Genomic DNA, 17,785 nt, shown 5'->3' on the forward strand with positions numbered 1-17,785 from the left:
TAACTGGCTAATACACAACAAATCACAGGTTTAAGACCTTAAGATTACAAAAATTTATTGTAAGAATCTTCCTGAAAATGCAGCAATTTTCGGCACTCAATTACAGCACGAATAACCGGCTAATACACAACAAATCACAGGTTTAAGACCTTAAGATTCCAAAAATTTATTGTAAGAATCTTCCTGAAAATGCAGCGATTTTCGGCACTCAATTACAGCACGAATAACCGACTAATACACAACAAATCACAGACTTAGGACCTTAAGACTCCAAACATTTATTGGTAGAATCTTCCCGAAAATGTAGTGATTTTCGGCATTCAATTACAGCAGGAATAACTGGCTGGTACACAATAAATCACAGGCTTTAAGACCTTAAGACTCCAAAAATTTATTAGTAGAATTCTCCTGAATATGTAGCAATTTTAGGCACTCAATTACAGCTCGAATAATCGGATAGTACATAACAAATCACTCGCTTTGAAACTTAACACGTTCACGCCGGGGTGACCCACCGGTGGGTCACGCTAGATTGTCTCATCGGGCGGCGCATCGGAGAAAAACTGGTAGCAAATAAATTTCATTTTTTAGTTTTTTTTTCCGGGAATAATAAAAATCCATAGCTACCAATTGTTTTTAACGGATGCAATTTTTATATTGAATTGCTTCTTCGCCGTGATAAATTTCCTTACAGTGAACTGTTATTATTGAGAATATTGAAATAGTTCTTCTACCAGAATCTTCTCATTTCCGTCCCGCTTTCAGGCGCAACACCAGGCGTGAACGTGTTGTTCACTTCTCTGCTCTGAGAGGCACACTCTAAGACAGTGGTTCTTAACCTTTTTAAGCCGCGACCCAAATTTGAGAAATATGTTCATGTCGCGACCAAACAAAAGTCAAAATTTTTTCATTGCTTTATTTTAGATCGTATTTTTAAAAAATCTTCATTCCTACGATGATGATTTTTTTTAACTTACAAATTTTTTATTTATTTTTTTAATAATAAAGATAAACAAAAGTACTTTTCGATCCAAGGAAAATTTAATTAATAATCAAGTGTTTTTAATAATTTTTATTGACCAAATTAAAATATATTTATAACTTTTTGAAAATAATTGACTTGTTAACTTATTCCTAAAATAAAAGAAATATCAATACATATGTTAAGTCTTTTAAATTTTAAATGCAAGTCATACAGTTTTAATGAGAACCTTGTGCTTGAATACATTTTGAAAGATCTTCAAACCTCGGTTGAATACTTGTCAAGGAGCACCTTATATCTATTTCAAGATTTAACTTGTTCCGGTAATTGTTTTTGATTGCACACAGAGCCGAAAAACCAGCCTCACACATATATGTTGTTGAAAAGGGCAATAATACTTTTAGGGCTTCTTTAACAATTATTGGCTTTTCGGTTTTTAATTTTAACCAGAAAGCACATAAAGATTCAGTGTTTTTGTAGAAATTGTATCGAAGTGCTTGGTCACTTTGTATTTGTATTAATTGTTCTTGAAATTAATTAATATTAACAAATTCCTCATGCAAATCACTTACATCAAAATTAAATGGCATTCGAACCCAATTATATTTGAAAACATCGTCTGCAGGGAAATATCGATCAATGTCTTCTATTAGTTTTTCTAAATGATTAATAATAATTTTCTGTATTTCAAAATCTGTGATATCAATATTATTGTCTTCAACAAGTAAATTAAGAGTCGGGAATGAAGCAAGTTTCTTTACTTCAGCCTTATTTCTCCATAATTTGAGTTTATTTTCAAAACATGTAATTTTTTCAGTTAATACAATAATAGTATGATTACGTCCTTGCATAGACGTATTTAGATTATTTATTTCAAATAAAATATCTGACAAATAAGCAACTTGAGTAATCCACTTCAACTCGGAGAATTTAGATGCTAATGGGTGTTTCTTTTCTCTCAAAAATAATTCGTAATGATAATACTCTTTGAACAACTTTGACCCGGGACAGCCATCTAACTTCAGAATAATATAATAAATGTTCGTATTCTGCACCAGATTCGAAACACAGTTCGCGGAAAATTCTACAGTTAAGAGCTCTTGATTTGATAAAATTGACTACCGCAACAATTTCATCCAAAACGATACATAATTCGTGTGATAATTTTTTGAAGCAAGATTTTGTCTATGTAGCAAACAATGAACCGATATAATTTGTGGATTCATTTGTTTTGCTCTTGTCTAAAATCCCTTTTGAGATGCTGTCATGGCAGCTGCACCGTCGGTGCAAATACTGAAACACTGATTCCAATTTAATCCTTCTTTAAAAAACGAATCGACCATAAGAAAAATATCTTCACCTCTAGTTTTTGTTGACATTGGTTTGCAAAATAAAATGTCCTCCTGTATATCTGTTAAACCTGGATACCACACGTAAACCATGAGTTGAGCATCTTTACTTACATCTGTCGTTTCATCCAGTTGAATACTAAATAAATCAATAATTTTTATAGCAGAAATAAGTTGATTCTTGATATCAAATGACATATCATTAATTCGTAAACGAATTGTATCATTTGATAATGGTATCTTTTGTAATTTCTTTGAACTTTCATCTCCGCACATGATACGTGCCATGTCAATGGCAGCAGGTTTTATAAGTTTTTCAGCAATATTATGGGGTTTCTTTTGTCTTGCAATATGCCAAGCCACGTGAAAAGAAGCAAGCGTAGCTTGTTTGGCAGAATTTATAAAACCACTACTACTTGGTGCATCCAAACGCTGTTGGTATTACCTATTATTTGGTGCATTACTAGCTTTTTTGGTTCGACTCAACGCGACCTAAGAAATTTGCTTCGCGACCCAATTTTGGGTCGCGACCCATAGGTTAAGAACCGCTGCTCTAAGAGACTTGGCAACAACAGAATTGCAAGGTTGCTAACTACTACACTGTTTGCAATATTTTATAGAGTGGTAGGTAATTGAACTCCAAAACTTACACAATTTTCCATAATTTTGATAGCATTTTAAAATTTTCACCGTGAGAGAACTGGAATGAAGTGTAGAGTTGCCAATTTTGCATCGGATTCGAAAAAAATATTTAAAAAACAGTTGAGAACTACAAACTGAAATTTGCAGATCTTCGATTAATTTTGCCAATTTTTTAAAATGCTCAAAACGGCTTAATTGTTCGCTGGAAACTGTTGGAACCTCGGCATTTGGCGAGGAACGTCACAAACCGATTCATAGAATCTATTTGGTAATGTATTGGAAAGTCAGGAGAATTTAAAATCTTAGGTTGTTTTAAGAGAAAATGAAGGAGGAGATTTCCATAGTCAAGGAAAGAATATCATACCACTGGCTATATGTCAAGTAAAGAACACTGAATTGCACTATAGCATACCTGTCAACTATTCCGGATTTTCGCGAAGATTTTATTTTCATATTTAAAGTGGTAGCAATACACAGGTTATTCCAATTAACTTTTTGAATTATAATAATAATTATAAATGAGTTTGACCACCGCTACATATAAATAATTACAATAAATATATGAAAGCATAATAATCCTTGCACAAGCGAATTTCAACGGGATCAAAATATGAATATATATTTTTGAGTCGGATTGTTTATTGTTTTGCAACCACTCTGAAAATCCATTCTCGGAAAAAGTGAAAGTTGGCAGGTATGCTATAGTATAAACACTTGAAATCAATAAAATAAAACAACGCATTGGTGAATCAATTTCACTTCTTTAAAAATGGTTTCAGTGTAATAAAGCGGTGTTTGACATTAGCTTATGTATTATTTAGAAATAGTGGAGAGTATAAACCTATAAATCAAATTTATTAAACCAAAAATCACACATTAAAAGGCTACCACTTGGAAGTATTTATACGGTGCAAGTTGACTGAACTGAACTTTACGAAATATCTGGAAACCTGACGATGGAACTTCTTTCATTCATCTTCAACTTGAACTTGGTGATGAGGTAGAGCAGCAATTGAACTGCCTATGTCAATTAGAAATCTTAGTATCAGCCCCGCTAGGGCCTCTAACTAATTCGTCTGAGTGAAATTATTATTGATTTATTTTGTTCATTTATGTCACACTAGAGATGCGCAATGGGCTATTGGCGACGGTCTGGGAAGCATCCCTGAGGATGATCCGAAGACATGCCATCACAATTTTGATCCTCCCCAGAGGGGATGGCACCCCCGCTTCGGTAGTCCGACGACCTGCACGCGATGTCGAGCACTTTACGGTAGAACAGTTTAACGAGGACCAATACCGCACACCCTCGGTCCCTACGCAGACTGATCCAAGTGGTCACCATGGGTTTAAGCCCTTATATAGCAAGACAGAAAAGAGAAAAACCTGGTACGTAAAACATTTCATTCCAGTAGATTTTTTTCAAATATCTGTAACTGTCAAGATTTCTTTTATAATTCTGGCATATATATAAAACTGCTTCTTTTCCAAGATAAAGTAGATATTGTTGAAAAATTTAAAAAAAAGAATAAGTAAACTCCTCCCCAAAACTAGCTATAACTGAAATGGTTTTACTACCAGCCTTTCCTCTTTTCCGTCTCGCTTTCACCCCTGGTGATGACCCACCCGCACACTGACCGCAGCCAGTAATGCTTGACTTCGGTGATCTGCTGGGAACCGTGTCTTAACGATCAGTTCACTGCGGGACGAATGAAATTATTATCTATATCTCAGAAGCTCATTTTAATGGAGGAATGCAATTAAGCGGGCAAAATCATTCCGTTACTGAGGCCCAGCGATTAAGTGGTTTATTTACTGTTTTTTGAAATTACATACATTTCCAAGCTTGTGTGCTCAATTCAGGCTTATTAACCTTTGTTAAATAGAAGTACAGATAGCACAATACATCCAGGGTAACAGCGGGATTCGAACCCGATACCTGCATGTTTTCCACAGCGCTTGCCGGGCTATACCGTTCGGCCAGGGTAGAAGACGCATACCTGCCAACTTTTAATCCCTTCCATTATCATTTTTCCCAGTGGTATTAAAATGGAATTAAAACTTCAATTCTAAGCATTGTATTTGAGAAAACTTAAGTTGACAACCGTGATAGTAATGCATATTAATATATGTGCTTAATTTTTGTAAGAATAGTGGTGATCAAAATCATTTAAAAATTAAGTTTATAAAAGAAAAATAGTATATATTTACTACCACTTTAAATATAAAAATAAAATCTTTCGGAAAATCCGGAAGAGTAGGCAGGTATGAAGATGTGGCATTTTTATATGAACTTTTGAATCTTTTAAATATAGTGGTGTAGAAAATAAACTGAAAAAAATCTTTAACTCAGTTACTGCTTGAAAAAATTTTCTCCCAAAGCGTAAAAAGTTGGTAGACCTTGAAATGTAAAACTATTTGCTTTTGAAAACATTCATCACTTTTTAGTCACCACAACTCTTTAATCAACAATGTAAGATAAATATAAAGCATAATTACTTCAATAAAAAATTCACAGCCTAAAGTTGCAATTGTTGAGTAGTGATGTGCGAAAAACGAACGAATCGATATTTTAATCAACTCTTTCTTGTGAATCGATTCATCAAGTTCGTTTTTGAAAAAGAATCGATTCTTTTTTTCTTTTTTTTTTTTTGACAATATTTTGTACTCTACACTTTATAAGCTTATTCAGAGTTAGTACTTATACTTACTAAACATCCGCATATGCATTTGATACAGCATTTCGTTTATACAATTGGAGCTTGCTAAAATCCCAACTCAGTCGAATAGACACAGGTACATTCTCACTCGAGTATCATGTGAATGACAATCTGATTGGTTGAAAATATTTACATGCGAACAACTTGCCAATAAGTTACTCGTATGTGTGAGAGTTTTCGCAAGCGGAAAAATCGCATCCAATGAGAATGACCCCGATGTCAATGCTTGCGCACAACCGGTTTCCGGAGGTGATTAATAAAATGAACTCACTTGAAGGATGAAGGGAATTGAAAATGCTATTAATGCAATGCATACTGCATTCTGATGCAGTGAAAGGTATGCATCACTCTCTTTTTTTTTCTTTTCATCTACGAAATTAATAAATTCTATTGATAAACAACAATTTAAAAATGGCAACAACAACTGAAAAGCTGTCTTCTCCAGTTTCGGTTCTTACTTTCAAATAAAAAAGATATTGATGCTGTAAAGCTCAGATATTACTTTTCAATCCTTAAATATTAAAGAGCGAATTTTTTCATTCGTACGGTTAATTTTCAATTTATAAATTTCAGTAAATATGAAGCAAAGCAGAGTTTTATGTTATCGTTTATTCTATGCCAAGGAGCGAGAGCCATAGAAAATGAAACCGTTGCGCTGATTGGGTAATGAACTTACGTATGAATGCAAATGTCTGATTGGTTGAAAATGAACTGAATGAGAGAAAAAGAGTCGAGAATCAAATGAACGATCCTCTGATTGGTTGAAAATGAGTTGAGTCGAATAAAAGACTCACTGAACTGTTTGCCTATCTCTTAGCATTAAAAGAATCATTAAGCCAAATGAATCGATTCTTTTGAACTGTTTCCTATCCCTTAACATTGAAATCGGCTCAAAGAGTTGAATTGAACTTCTAAACGATTCATTTGAGTCGTTTCGTATCTCTTAACATTGATATCGGCTCAAAGAGTTGATTTGGATTTCCAATCAGTTCTTTTGAGTCGTTTTCCTATACTTTAACATTGCATTCGATTCACTGAACTGTTTAAATGATTCATTTGAGCAGTTTTATATCTTTTAACATTAAAAGAACTGTTTTGAGAAACGAATCGATTCTTTTCGCTATTATCTTTTTTTCTAAAATTAAAAGATGCCTTCAGAGGGATGGGGGTTATGAAAAGGGGCAAGTAACTAAAAATTTTCAGAAAAAAAAAACAGTTTTTTTTTTTTTTTTTTTTTTTTTTTTTTTTTTTTTTTTTTTAAACGAAAAGATAAAAAAAAATATTTATTTTTTTAATGATTGAAAAACTGTTTATTGCGAAAAATGTGAGTATTTAGAGTAAATATTTTTTTACTGCTGGGGGGAGGGATATTTTTAATTATTTCATTTATTTATTTTTTTCCCCCTTTTCTTTTTTTTTTTTTTTTTGTTCGGAATACTTTTAGACAAACTTATTGAATATCAATTCATATCCTCTCACTTTTTCAAGTTTTAATTTTTTAAGTTTTAAAACGCAATTTAACTATTTTTTTTATTTTGTTTCACGTTATACAATTTGAATTTTTTTCATTATTATAAGTGAATTTACCGTTTTATTTTTTTACGAATATCTTTATTATTCATTATTGGTCTTTATATTAACAATTTTTTTTAAAAAAATAGTTATTTTTTAATAAAATTGATGAATCAAACAAATATTAAAAAAAAATAAAAATACAAAAATTCTAAAAAAATTATTAGCATTGCCTAGATTAGCAGTTCCTAAATGGTGTTTCGCGGAACCCTTGGGTTCCGTTTAGAATTACAGGGGTTCCACTAGTTAGTACTTTTTATAGCCACATTCAACTGGACCACCCAAGTGGAACATTCTGCTTTTGAACCCTAGAGCCCAAGATCTAGATTAATGGTTCCCAATTGGTGTTCCGGGTAGCCCTATGGTTCCGTGGAAAAGTTACAGCGGTTACCCGAGATAGTACTTTTATAGCCACCCAAGTAGAACATTCAACTTCTGCCCCCTAGAGTATAGGATCTAAAAGAGTGGTTCCCAAAATGGTGTTCCATGGAACCCTAGAGTTCCGCCAAGAATTGCAAGGGTTTTGCTAATTGGTACTTTTTTAGCCACATTCGGCTGACCACTTAACTGGAATATTTTGCTTCTGCACCCTAGAGCCCAAGATCTAAATTGATGGTCCCCATTTGGTGTTCCGGAAAGCTCAATGGTTCCGTGGAAAAGTTACAGCGGTTACACGAGATAGTACTTTTATAGCCAGCCAAGTAGAACATTCAACTTCTGACCCCTAGAGTATAGGATCTAAAAGAGTGGTTCCCAAATGGTGTTCCATGGAACCCTAGAGTTCCGCCAAGAATTGCAAGGGTTTCTCTAATTGGTACTTTTTTTAGCCACATTCGACTGACCGCTTAACTGGAATATTCTGCTTCTGCACCCTAGAGCCCAAGATCTAAATTGATGGTCCCCAATTGGTGTTCCGGAAAGCTCAATGGCTCCGTGGAAAAGTTACAGCGGTTACACGAGATAGTACTTTTATAGCCACCCAAGTAGAACATTCAACTTCTGCCGCCTAGAGTGTAAGATGTAAAAGAGTGGTTCCCAGATGGTGTTCCATGGAACCCTAGAGTTCCGTCAAGAATCGCAAGGGCTCCGCTAGTTGGCACTTTTTTTAGCCACATTCGGCTGATCACTTAACTGGAATATTCTTCTTCTGCACCCTAGAGCCTAAGATCTAAATTAATAGTCCCCAATTGGTGTTCCGTAAAGCCCTATGGTTCCGTGGAAAGGTTACAGCGGCTACACGAGAAAGTACTTTTATCAGGTGTTCCGCCGAAAGAACGTTAATTATTTAGAGTTCCATGGCAGAAAAATATTGAGAGCCCCTGACCTAGATCAACTAATTCAAATACTAAAACAGTCTAAACTAATTTGTACGACCACCTTTTATAAAGACTTCCATTATAACGACCATTAAAAAAAGAATCAAAGAATCGATTCATATAACCGTTCATTTTAGTGAATTGATTCTAAAGAATCGATTCATTTAAATGAATCGATTGGCACATCACTATTGTTGAGATGCTGACTAAATTAATAGACCCCCAAGATACTACGGTCTTTCTGAAATAATTTATAGAGTGGTAGACATTTTAAAACCAAAGCGCACAGATTTTTTTAGTTTAAGGTAGAAATTTTCTTAAGCTTCCAGAATTTTTCTTTTTCGCGAACTACTTCACAACACTAAGGAGATTAACTTTTCAGGAAACTTAATTCACACATACGGTCGCAACGGTTTTTAATAAGAAATTGGCTTACATTAAATATAAGGAAATAATGGAGAAATATTTATTTATGTTTACATGAGCCAGTTTGTTATTCCGAAACATATTTTTCGAATATTTAATTAAAGGAATATTTCATTTAAGGAATGCGAAATTATCAAATACTTGCAATTTTTTATTTATTTAATTCTCTTTTATTTCCTCTAAGAAATTAAATGGATCAAAAATACGCTCCTTTCCTTTGAAATGCATCAATGTTTCATAAATGTACATTCGCATGTGAAAAAGAAGTGATCAATTATCTATTTTTCGTAATGGCTAGTTTAAATATTATTTATACGTGATTTTAAATACGAAATCTCTGTTAAAGCTCAGCTAAAGTCATTGGGTCATTTTCATTGCACCCTTTGACGGACCCGCGAATTTATAAACATCAAATTCGAAAAATTTGTTGCGTTAGAACCACGTTTTTTTTTCCCTCTACAGTTTAAAGTAGCTGCCAGAAATCGCTACAAACTACTGTTTTTTTTTTGTACCTCACTACTCACTGCACTACTTTTTTAAAAAAGGCAGCACGCTACACACAAAAAAAGTAGCGACTACAGTAGTTTTACTACTTGTAATGCGACACTTTCGACTACTGGATCCGTTAAAATATCATAAGCAACAGAAAAATTAAAATAATTCATCAGTTTTATTCTTATTGTTCTTGACCAAAGTTTTGGTTCTAATTACTTTAATTAATTTAAGCCCAGGTTTCCAGTACTTTTTTTCAAGAACGTACTCTTTAGATTATTACAAAGTATTATGTAAAACCAACATCATCGGAAAATAGGTTAAAGGGAAACTTAGATAAAAATAAACATTCCCATTGCTGTTCTTATTTATGTTGAGGAGTTTACAAATTGGACCGGGATAGACTGGTTGGCAGTGAGCTGGACTCGCGTTCTTGAGAACGGTAGTTCGCATCCAGCCGGCGGAAGACTCCCCGTGTAGTAAATGGTGACCGGCGGACGCTAAACCTCTCGGATCACAAAGTCCTCCATGTTCCCATAACAAATCATACCTCTGGGGGTACTGAAGTGAGATGGGTCGTTCTCTGGTTCAGGTAAAAATTACGATCCGTGGATGAGTGAATAGATTTATGAATGGTCCACCCATTAAACGGGTGTGAAGTATGGGCGTGGAAAAACTCGAATTCTTGGCCCTAGATGGCGCCACTGGAAAACAAGAGCAATCACACACCCCCTGCCTTAATGGCCGACGAAAACAACAACAACTGTTTAAAAATTAATATTCAGATCGAGTTTCCTAAACCTATCATTTCCAATATATCCAAACCTATTTACTGCATTTGTTTCTTTATTATAACTTGAATTTTCGTATTGATTTGTGAAATTTCTTTCAAGAAAATGTTTATCATAACTGTAAATATGTTGTGGTAGTCACGTACAATCTCTCTAATAGTTAGAACCACTAAAAAAAAACTCTAGAAAAGTAGCAGATATTCAAATGACAGATACGAGTTTTAAAAGGTGGATAAAATTAAAATGGATGTTTAAAAAGTCGTTAGGATTAGAACGACGGCATTCTGACTCCTATATTTGGTTGTAATAAATGGCTCCTATAGGAAGTTTGCATATATACATTATTTAGAACACGGAATATTAAAGTTTCGTTAATAAATAATTACGGAATTCGGGCACCAGATGACGCTGTACTGTTAAAACTGCATTTAAATTAGACATTCATTTAATTATGTACATTGTTAACGGAGAAAGCACGCAGATAGGGTACAGAAATGATTACTGTTGAAATACCTTGTTTTCTTTGAATTTTAAGCTTTTATTTTTAAGCTGCGCAACGGTGCCACCAGATGTTGAAATTTTAACTTCCTGTTATGTTTTTGACGGACCCGCGACTTTATTCGGAACAGTTAATTAGAAAAAGCAGAGTTTTTAAAATCCTTATTAAATACTTGACTTGATAGGCTGTATTTTAAAGTACCTGCCAGCGTATCTCACTTCTTCATCTGTTTATAACTTTTGCAGGGTTCCCACGGTCCTTGAGAATTTTAAAAAGTGGTAATAAAAATAAAAGAAATTTTGACATTTTAATTTCTGTGTAGCCACCACTAAAAGATGTTTTCTAAAGAATATATATATTCACGAAAATTTCAGCACTTTACGATGAAAAAGCATATTAAAACAAAAAAATATATTGTAGCTCCACCCTAAATTTACTACCACTTTTTAAATTTTTCAAGGACCGCGGGAACCCTGTTTTGGCATACATAAGCAGGAAAAAATGAGATAGCGGCGGCTGGATAGCTACAGTATTTAGCTTGCCAAATCGTGTTAGATTTAAATTAGGAAGGTATATATGAATTATATAAATATGAATAATAGTGTGAATTAAAATGAGCGGATTATAAGATTTCAAAGTTTAAAGGAGGTAATCTAACTTATTAGGGCCTACTAAGATTTTTGGGGTGGTACACTCCCGAGGCAAGAAACACCTTTATTCCTTTCCTCATCTCAGGAGCAGTTATGTAACAAATGAATGTAATAAAGTTGGAGATGAAACAAAATGTATGCTATTTTATATATATATATAAAAATATCAAAAAGAGTGGTGGATACAAACTTTGTAAAAATGCATTTTATTTTACTAACTTTCTTTCCACCTTTAAAATTTTTTAAGGGCAGTATGAACAATGGAATAACTGCTAAGAAAGGCAGGTTATCGATTAAATATTACAAATATGTTCCGATAAGTATGTTGAACTTCATGGAACATAGGACATACACGAGAACAAAGAGGAAAATGAACCAGAAAAAATTTAAAGCAATTCAGGAATAATACTTGTATTTTATTAAATACACTACGTTTGCAAAGTGTATTATTTTCTCCTGACATTTTGTATTTTTTGTAAAATTTTATGATTTTTAAAACTGTTGCAAGGAGTGAAAATATTGTTGACAAATTCTGAAACAATTCAGCAGTTATATTTCATTCAATACACAACTTTTGAGCAGTAACTTGTTTTTGTTAATTGGAAAAATTTAGAAATTTTCAAAATTTAAAGGCTTTTGCAAAAACATTCTGATGGTGCATAAAAACTCGGAAAAAAAATTCATGACTGAGATACTAATCCAATTATTACTTTTGGGAGGTTGTGCTTTTTGATTATCAAAACCTTTTTCTTTTTCGCTCCACCCTTATGGTCAGTAGAGGATTTTTTTTTTTGCTTTATTCATGTTAATAATACTATAGTGAGGCTTATTAAATTGCAACCAAAAGTAAACAAAAAAGAGAAAACCAAAGAGTACACCATAACTTCACTAAAGTAGCATTAATGGCCAATTTTCATTTGCTATAGAATCACATTGCAGCATGAACTTTCATTTTAAAAGAAGCTAATTCCATTAAGTTGATCGATAGATCTAAGTTACTTATGCAAGCTCGTGGGACTTTGTTTAACGTAGTGTAGTATCTCTCATTTCCAGGGCTTAAGGACAACAAATTTGGTGGATTCTAAAACAGTTCAGAAGTAATATTTCATCCAATACACAACTTTTGAGTAGTACATACCTGCCTACTTTCACTCTTTCCGAGAATGGATTTTCAGAGTGGTTGTAAAACAATAAACGAAAAACAATCTGACTCGAAAATATATTTGTATTTTGATCCCGTTGAAATTCGCTTGCGCTAGGATTATTACGCTTTGATATATTTATTGTAATTATTTATATGTAGTGGTGGTCAAACTCATTTATAATTATCATTATAATTCAAAAGGTTAATTGGAATAACCTGAGTATTGCTACCACTTTAAATATCAAAATAAAATCTTCCGGAAAATCCGAAAAAGTTGGCAGGTATGGTAATAACTTGTTTTAAATGACAGTTTTTGAAAATGTGAAATATTTACAAAAAAATGTGCTCTTTTTTGAAAAATTTCGAAACTTTAAGGCTTTTGTGGGGAATAAAGATGATGCACAAAAAAATCCAAAAAAAGTTCTTCATTCATTTCAACGAAAACCATAATGTGGCTTATTTGTTTCATTTTCAGCTAATGCATATGCACCAAAAATAAATTCTAAACTAAACTATTTCCTGGATGGCGAATTTAACCATCGAAAATAAAACATAACTTTAAATTAATAATGATAAAATGATTAAAAAGTTTCATTTCTCTTATTAGTAAAAACTGAATAGTCTTCATATAAGAATGTTATTGAATAAAGTAATCATTTTAAATATAGTAAAACTCTTTTATAACATCAGGGTTAAGCCGAGATAATGTCAATTATTTAGGGTTCCATAGCCGAAAAAAATTGGGAGCTGCTGGTCCCCAAAACGCGATCCGCGGAATGGTCACAAGGCGTTCCCAGAGTCGAGATGTTTTTCTTTTACCCAACAATAAATTCTAAGATGTGTAAATATATTTATTTGAAATCAATAACCTAATATTTACTTAATGCGTCAGTAATTTTTAGAAGTAAAAGAAAACTTCCGGTGAAAAAAGAAGGAGCAAAATTCAAAGCTTACATATTTTTTCTAATACATATTACATAAATTATGAAAAGGGCATGCATTTCTAAAAAAATCGTATCATTTGTCCTCGAATGTAATATTTAAATTCAACAATAAAAAATATACTTTCTTATAACCATTCTCAGCATTTATTATAGCTCTTTTTCGTTTTCACTCTAAACAAATTTTCTAAGTCAGCTTGTTTGATTCTTTTTCAAGTCATGCATACTTCAAAAACAAATTCAGTTCTATTACGGAATAAAAATGTGAATAAAAAAACGGAAGTGGAAAATCAATTATCCGACATTAAAACTAACTTTAGAGCTGTGGCCTCCACCGCTGTTCTCTAATACTCTGCAAACATTAAAAGAACGAATAAAAATTATAAACTGGAACCACAAGCCCTATCTGGAACTACTTTTTCCGGAAAGATTGCAAGTTACTAGAAATGTCAAAGAATTCACTTTTTTCAACACCAAATATGGGGGCTCTATAGCCGAAGGGTCTCGTCGATTCGCCAAGCATTTGCTGTGAGGTATCGGATTCGAATCCCACCCTGACATTGGACGTGTCTGTGCGAAATCCGTCTCCAATTTGATCTGTTCTTTAAATTGACAGGAATTTATAAGCCACCCTTGTTATGAGCTCACAAACCTGCATGTGCAGAGAGCTCAGAAAAAAAATTCGCTTCAATAACGAATTGTAATATCTCGAAAACCATTCAGTAAGCATTGAGAACAGAGCCATGATGGCTGAGGGTATGGAGTGTTCTCCTCCCGATGAGGTGAGCCGGGTTCAAATCCCAATGACAGTTGGTCGATACCGATTCCACACCCGGCTCGCACCGACTACAGTGCTGACGTAAAATATCCTCAGACGGTTCATGGGTTAGAGTTTCTTTGCCATCATGCAAACCGTGGGAGATTTTCGTTGTTTTCCTCTCCATGTGACGTATGTGTGCGTTAGTTCTATCAAAAAGTCCTCCACGAAGATAAAATTTCCCCAATACTTGATCCTGGAGTTCCCTTGTCTTCTGTATTGAGTTCAAAATTACAAGACTGCGGCGATGAACATTGGTAGCCGTAAACTCTAAAGTGGGTCTGCTATTCAACGACGATTATAAAATTTAAAAAAACATTGAGAACAATACTAACAACCAAATTTGCTTTAAGCATGCTATAATTTTTATATCTTCATAAAACATATTTATTCGCCTACTTTTTAATTTATTTGTTTATTTTATTTATATTTTTTATATATATTTTATTTTTGGATTGCTTTTTTCTGGTCACCCTATATATGCATATAAATAAGTAAATAAAATAAATGCTCACAATTCTTTTATCCTTTCAGGAGATAAGAATTTTCCCACTTATTCCATTATAACTGACCGGAGAAAAAAGCTTTTGTCAGAAACTTAGTTGCTCATCTCAGTTATGTCCGATTCTTCATATTCGTGTCGATCTCCATTTTCAGACACACCTGACAGCAAAAATATATCCCTTAATACTCCGTTCAGCAATATTTAAATTCCCTTCAAAAATCTGATTTATTATGGGAATTGGTGGGGGAAAAAATCAAATGTAGTAAAAACATATAACTATCAACCCACTATACTTCATTGGTACTCAAACTCAACATGTTTTGATCCATTTTTGTTTTTCTGCCGAGGCAAAAAAAAATTCATATTTCCAATGTAAACCCCCGGGATTTTTCTGAAACCCATAGATATTTATTCCGAAAAGATTTAAACATTTGAAAGCCAAAACTATAGTTCGTTCACCAAGAGTTGGCACTTGGCTCCACCTCCTCGGACGCAGAGTTCATTTCAGCGCGGGGGAGTAAGAAGAAAAACATTTCTCCACATGAAATCGAGATAACCTCTAATGAGCGCAAAGCCTCCACACGGTTTTTTATAGGTAGCCCGACCAGACCACTATGAAGGCAAGTATCTCCCAAGTACTTTTAAAGTAGAATTTGGCTTCATCCTCTCAAACTGTTCACTTTTTAAATAGTCTGCGCAGACTACGAATAAGAAACAGTGTGGAGGCTTTCTGATGTAGAAGGTGATAGCCAAACACAAACAGTGAATTCTTTTTCAGTCACTTGCTTCGCTTCATCATCAGCTATTATACCTTTCGTTATTCTAGCTAATTTATATTTAAAAACTTTTTTCCCAGCAAAATATCTCAAAAAGAACCAACTATTCAATAAAAAGAGAGAAATATCAACAAGTTTATGAAATAAAATGCACATGTTCAAAATATGCACATGAAGATTGCGAAATAAATATTTTTGTCATACGATCGCCAAATAGCAGCCCTATTCACATCCTTCTCCCCAAAATAGCGAAATAGTATCATCCGATACCACGTGATGAAGGCGGAGCCAAGTGCCAACTCCTGGTGAACGAACATACACAGGAAGGGCCATTTTCTCCTGAATGAATTGACCCACTCAGAAATTGCCTGGTTTTCCCAAACAGACAATATAGGTCTGATACCAATGGTACTAAAGTTTGTTAGAATCATGTTACAAGACGGTAATCAGTCACTAAATAAAACTGTGCTACATTTTACGTTACTTAAACATAATTAGCAACTGTTCTCTAATGTCAGTTTTGAGACTTTTCAGATTCATGGATAGTAATTGGCAAAATATTTTCACCTGGTTTTAAAATTAATTCAAAATAAAGAGAGAGAGAGAACATGAATGAGAGATCTTCGATATAGCATATAGTTGCCGTTATTATTGTTTATTTACGTCGCACTATAGCTGTAGAATGGGCTATTCACGACGGTCTGGGAAACAACCCAAAGGAAACAAGCCATCTCAAGTTTGATACTCTACAGAGGGGATGGCTCCTCAGCTTAGGTAGCCCGACGATCTGAACGCTAAGTCGAGCGCTTCACGGTAGAACAGTTTAAAGAGGATCAATACCGCTCACCCTCGCTCCCTACGCAGACTGATCAAAGTCGTTACCCACTCGCTTACTGACCACAGCCAGTGATGCTTGACTTCGGTGATCTACTGGGAACTGGGATGCCACAGGCGACTATTTTTGTAAAAAGTGGTAGAAACTCAATTTTCTTTTATTCATTTATTATCTCTTTAATTATTCAATCGTATCAACCACTATGATTTACATTTCCTATTATTCATATACACACATTTTTGTATTTACTTTCAATAATAAACTGAAAGGATCAGCTGTAAAAAGTTGCTAATTTTAATTTCTTTTAATAAAATTTTGAAATTTATTAGTCAGCACTTTTTACAAAAATAGTCGCCTGTGGCATCCCAGTGGGAACCGTGTCTTAAGATCAGTTCAACTGTGGGTTTTGTTCTAGCTTAAAGCATGCACTTTGTCAAGCGTATATAAGAATAGGAAGAAATGAGCAGTACTGATTGCAAAGATGTCAACTTAATCCGGACAGCAAATATACATTTTAAAGTGGTAGTTTATCAATTGTGATCCTTGGTTTTATAAATTCAATTTAGTAGATTTTTATCCACCACTATTTCTAAATAATTCATAGGGTAATATAGTTCACCACTTAATTAAACTTATCCTATGCTGTAACTTTTAAAAAGCAAAAAAAATAGTCAAATCTTTGCAAAATTTGCTGTGCAGTTATTTACCCTTTATTTATTATTATTATTTCGGCGCGTCATGAGCAGTTGCATCTCTGTGATTGCAATAAACCATTAACAAGACAGTACTGATATTTAAAAAATGGTGCTGGATAAAATCATGGCGGATTGTATAACTGTTTCATAAATTGAACTATCTTATATTTTTTTATTTCGCAACTTAGTTTTTTCCATAATTTTCTTTACATATTATAAAATTATTTTCATTTGTGTCACGTAATTCAATTCCGATAAACAATATCGAAACAATCGGCAACGACTACTGGTATAAACCAATACAACGTGTCCCATAAAAGCCGAAAATTCATCACATTTTAAAGTACTATATTAACGAAACAGCCACATTTTAAAAAAATATCGTTGGATGCAAAAGACTGAAGTTTTATTATTCAATATGTCTTTTACGAATTTGTAAGTAAATTTGAAACAAAATCTAGAGATAGATCTATCGTTGATCTAGCAAAACTTTTCTCTTCAAGCTCGATTCCATGAAGAAACGATGGCTTGAATATTTATCTAAAATAGAAGAGTCGCCACACTGAAGGTCATAATGATCGCTATTTGGAAGTCAATGCACTCTCGTGGTGGTAGTAGAAGACATCGTTAATC

At 33.6% G+C, this 17,785-nt stretch overlaps 1 protein-coding gene across 1 annotated transcript in view; it reads right to left on the reverse strand.

The window, feature by feature from the left end:
- Nucleotides 1-2,223: 2,223 nt before the first annotated feature.
- Nucleotides 2,224-17,785, reverse strand: part of LOC147810807 (protein FAM200C-like) — a 31,264-nt gene continuing 15,702 nt past the window's right edge. Inside the window, exon 2 of the mRNA XM_087162093.1 lies at nucleotides 2,224-2,763. Within this exon, the coding sequence (XP_087018219.1) occupies nucleotides 2,224-2,763 (540 nt within the window). The remainder of the gene's footprint in view (nucleotides 2,764-17,785) is intronic.

Source organism: Parasteatoda tepidariorum, chromosome 4, assembly GCF_982258835.1.
Source record: "Parasteatoda tepidariorum strain Cologne lab strain chromosome 4, Ptep-v5.0, whole genome shotgun sequence".
NCBI classification, from domain to species: domain Eukaryota; kingdom Metazoa; phylum Arthropoda; class Arachnida; order Araneae; family Theridiidae; genus Parasteatoda; species Parasteatoda tepidariorum.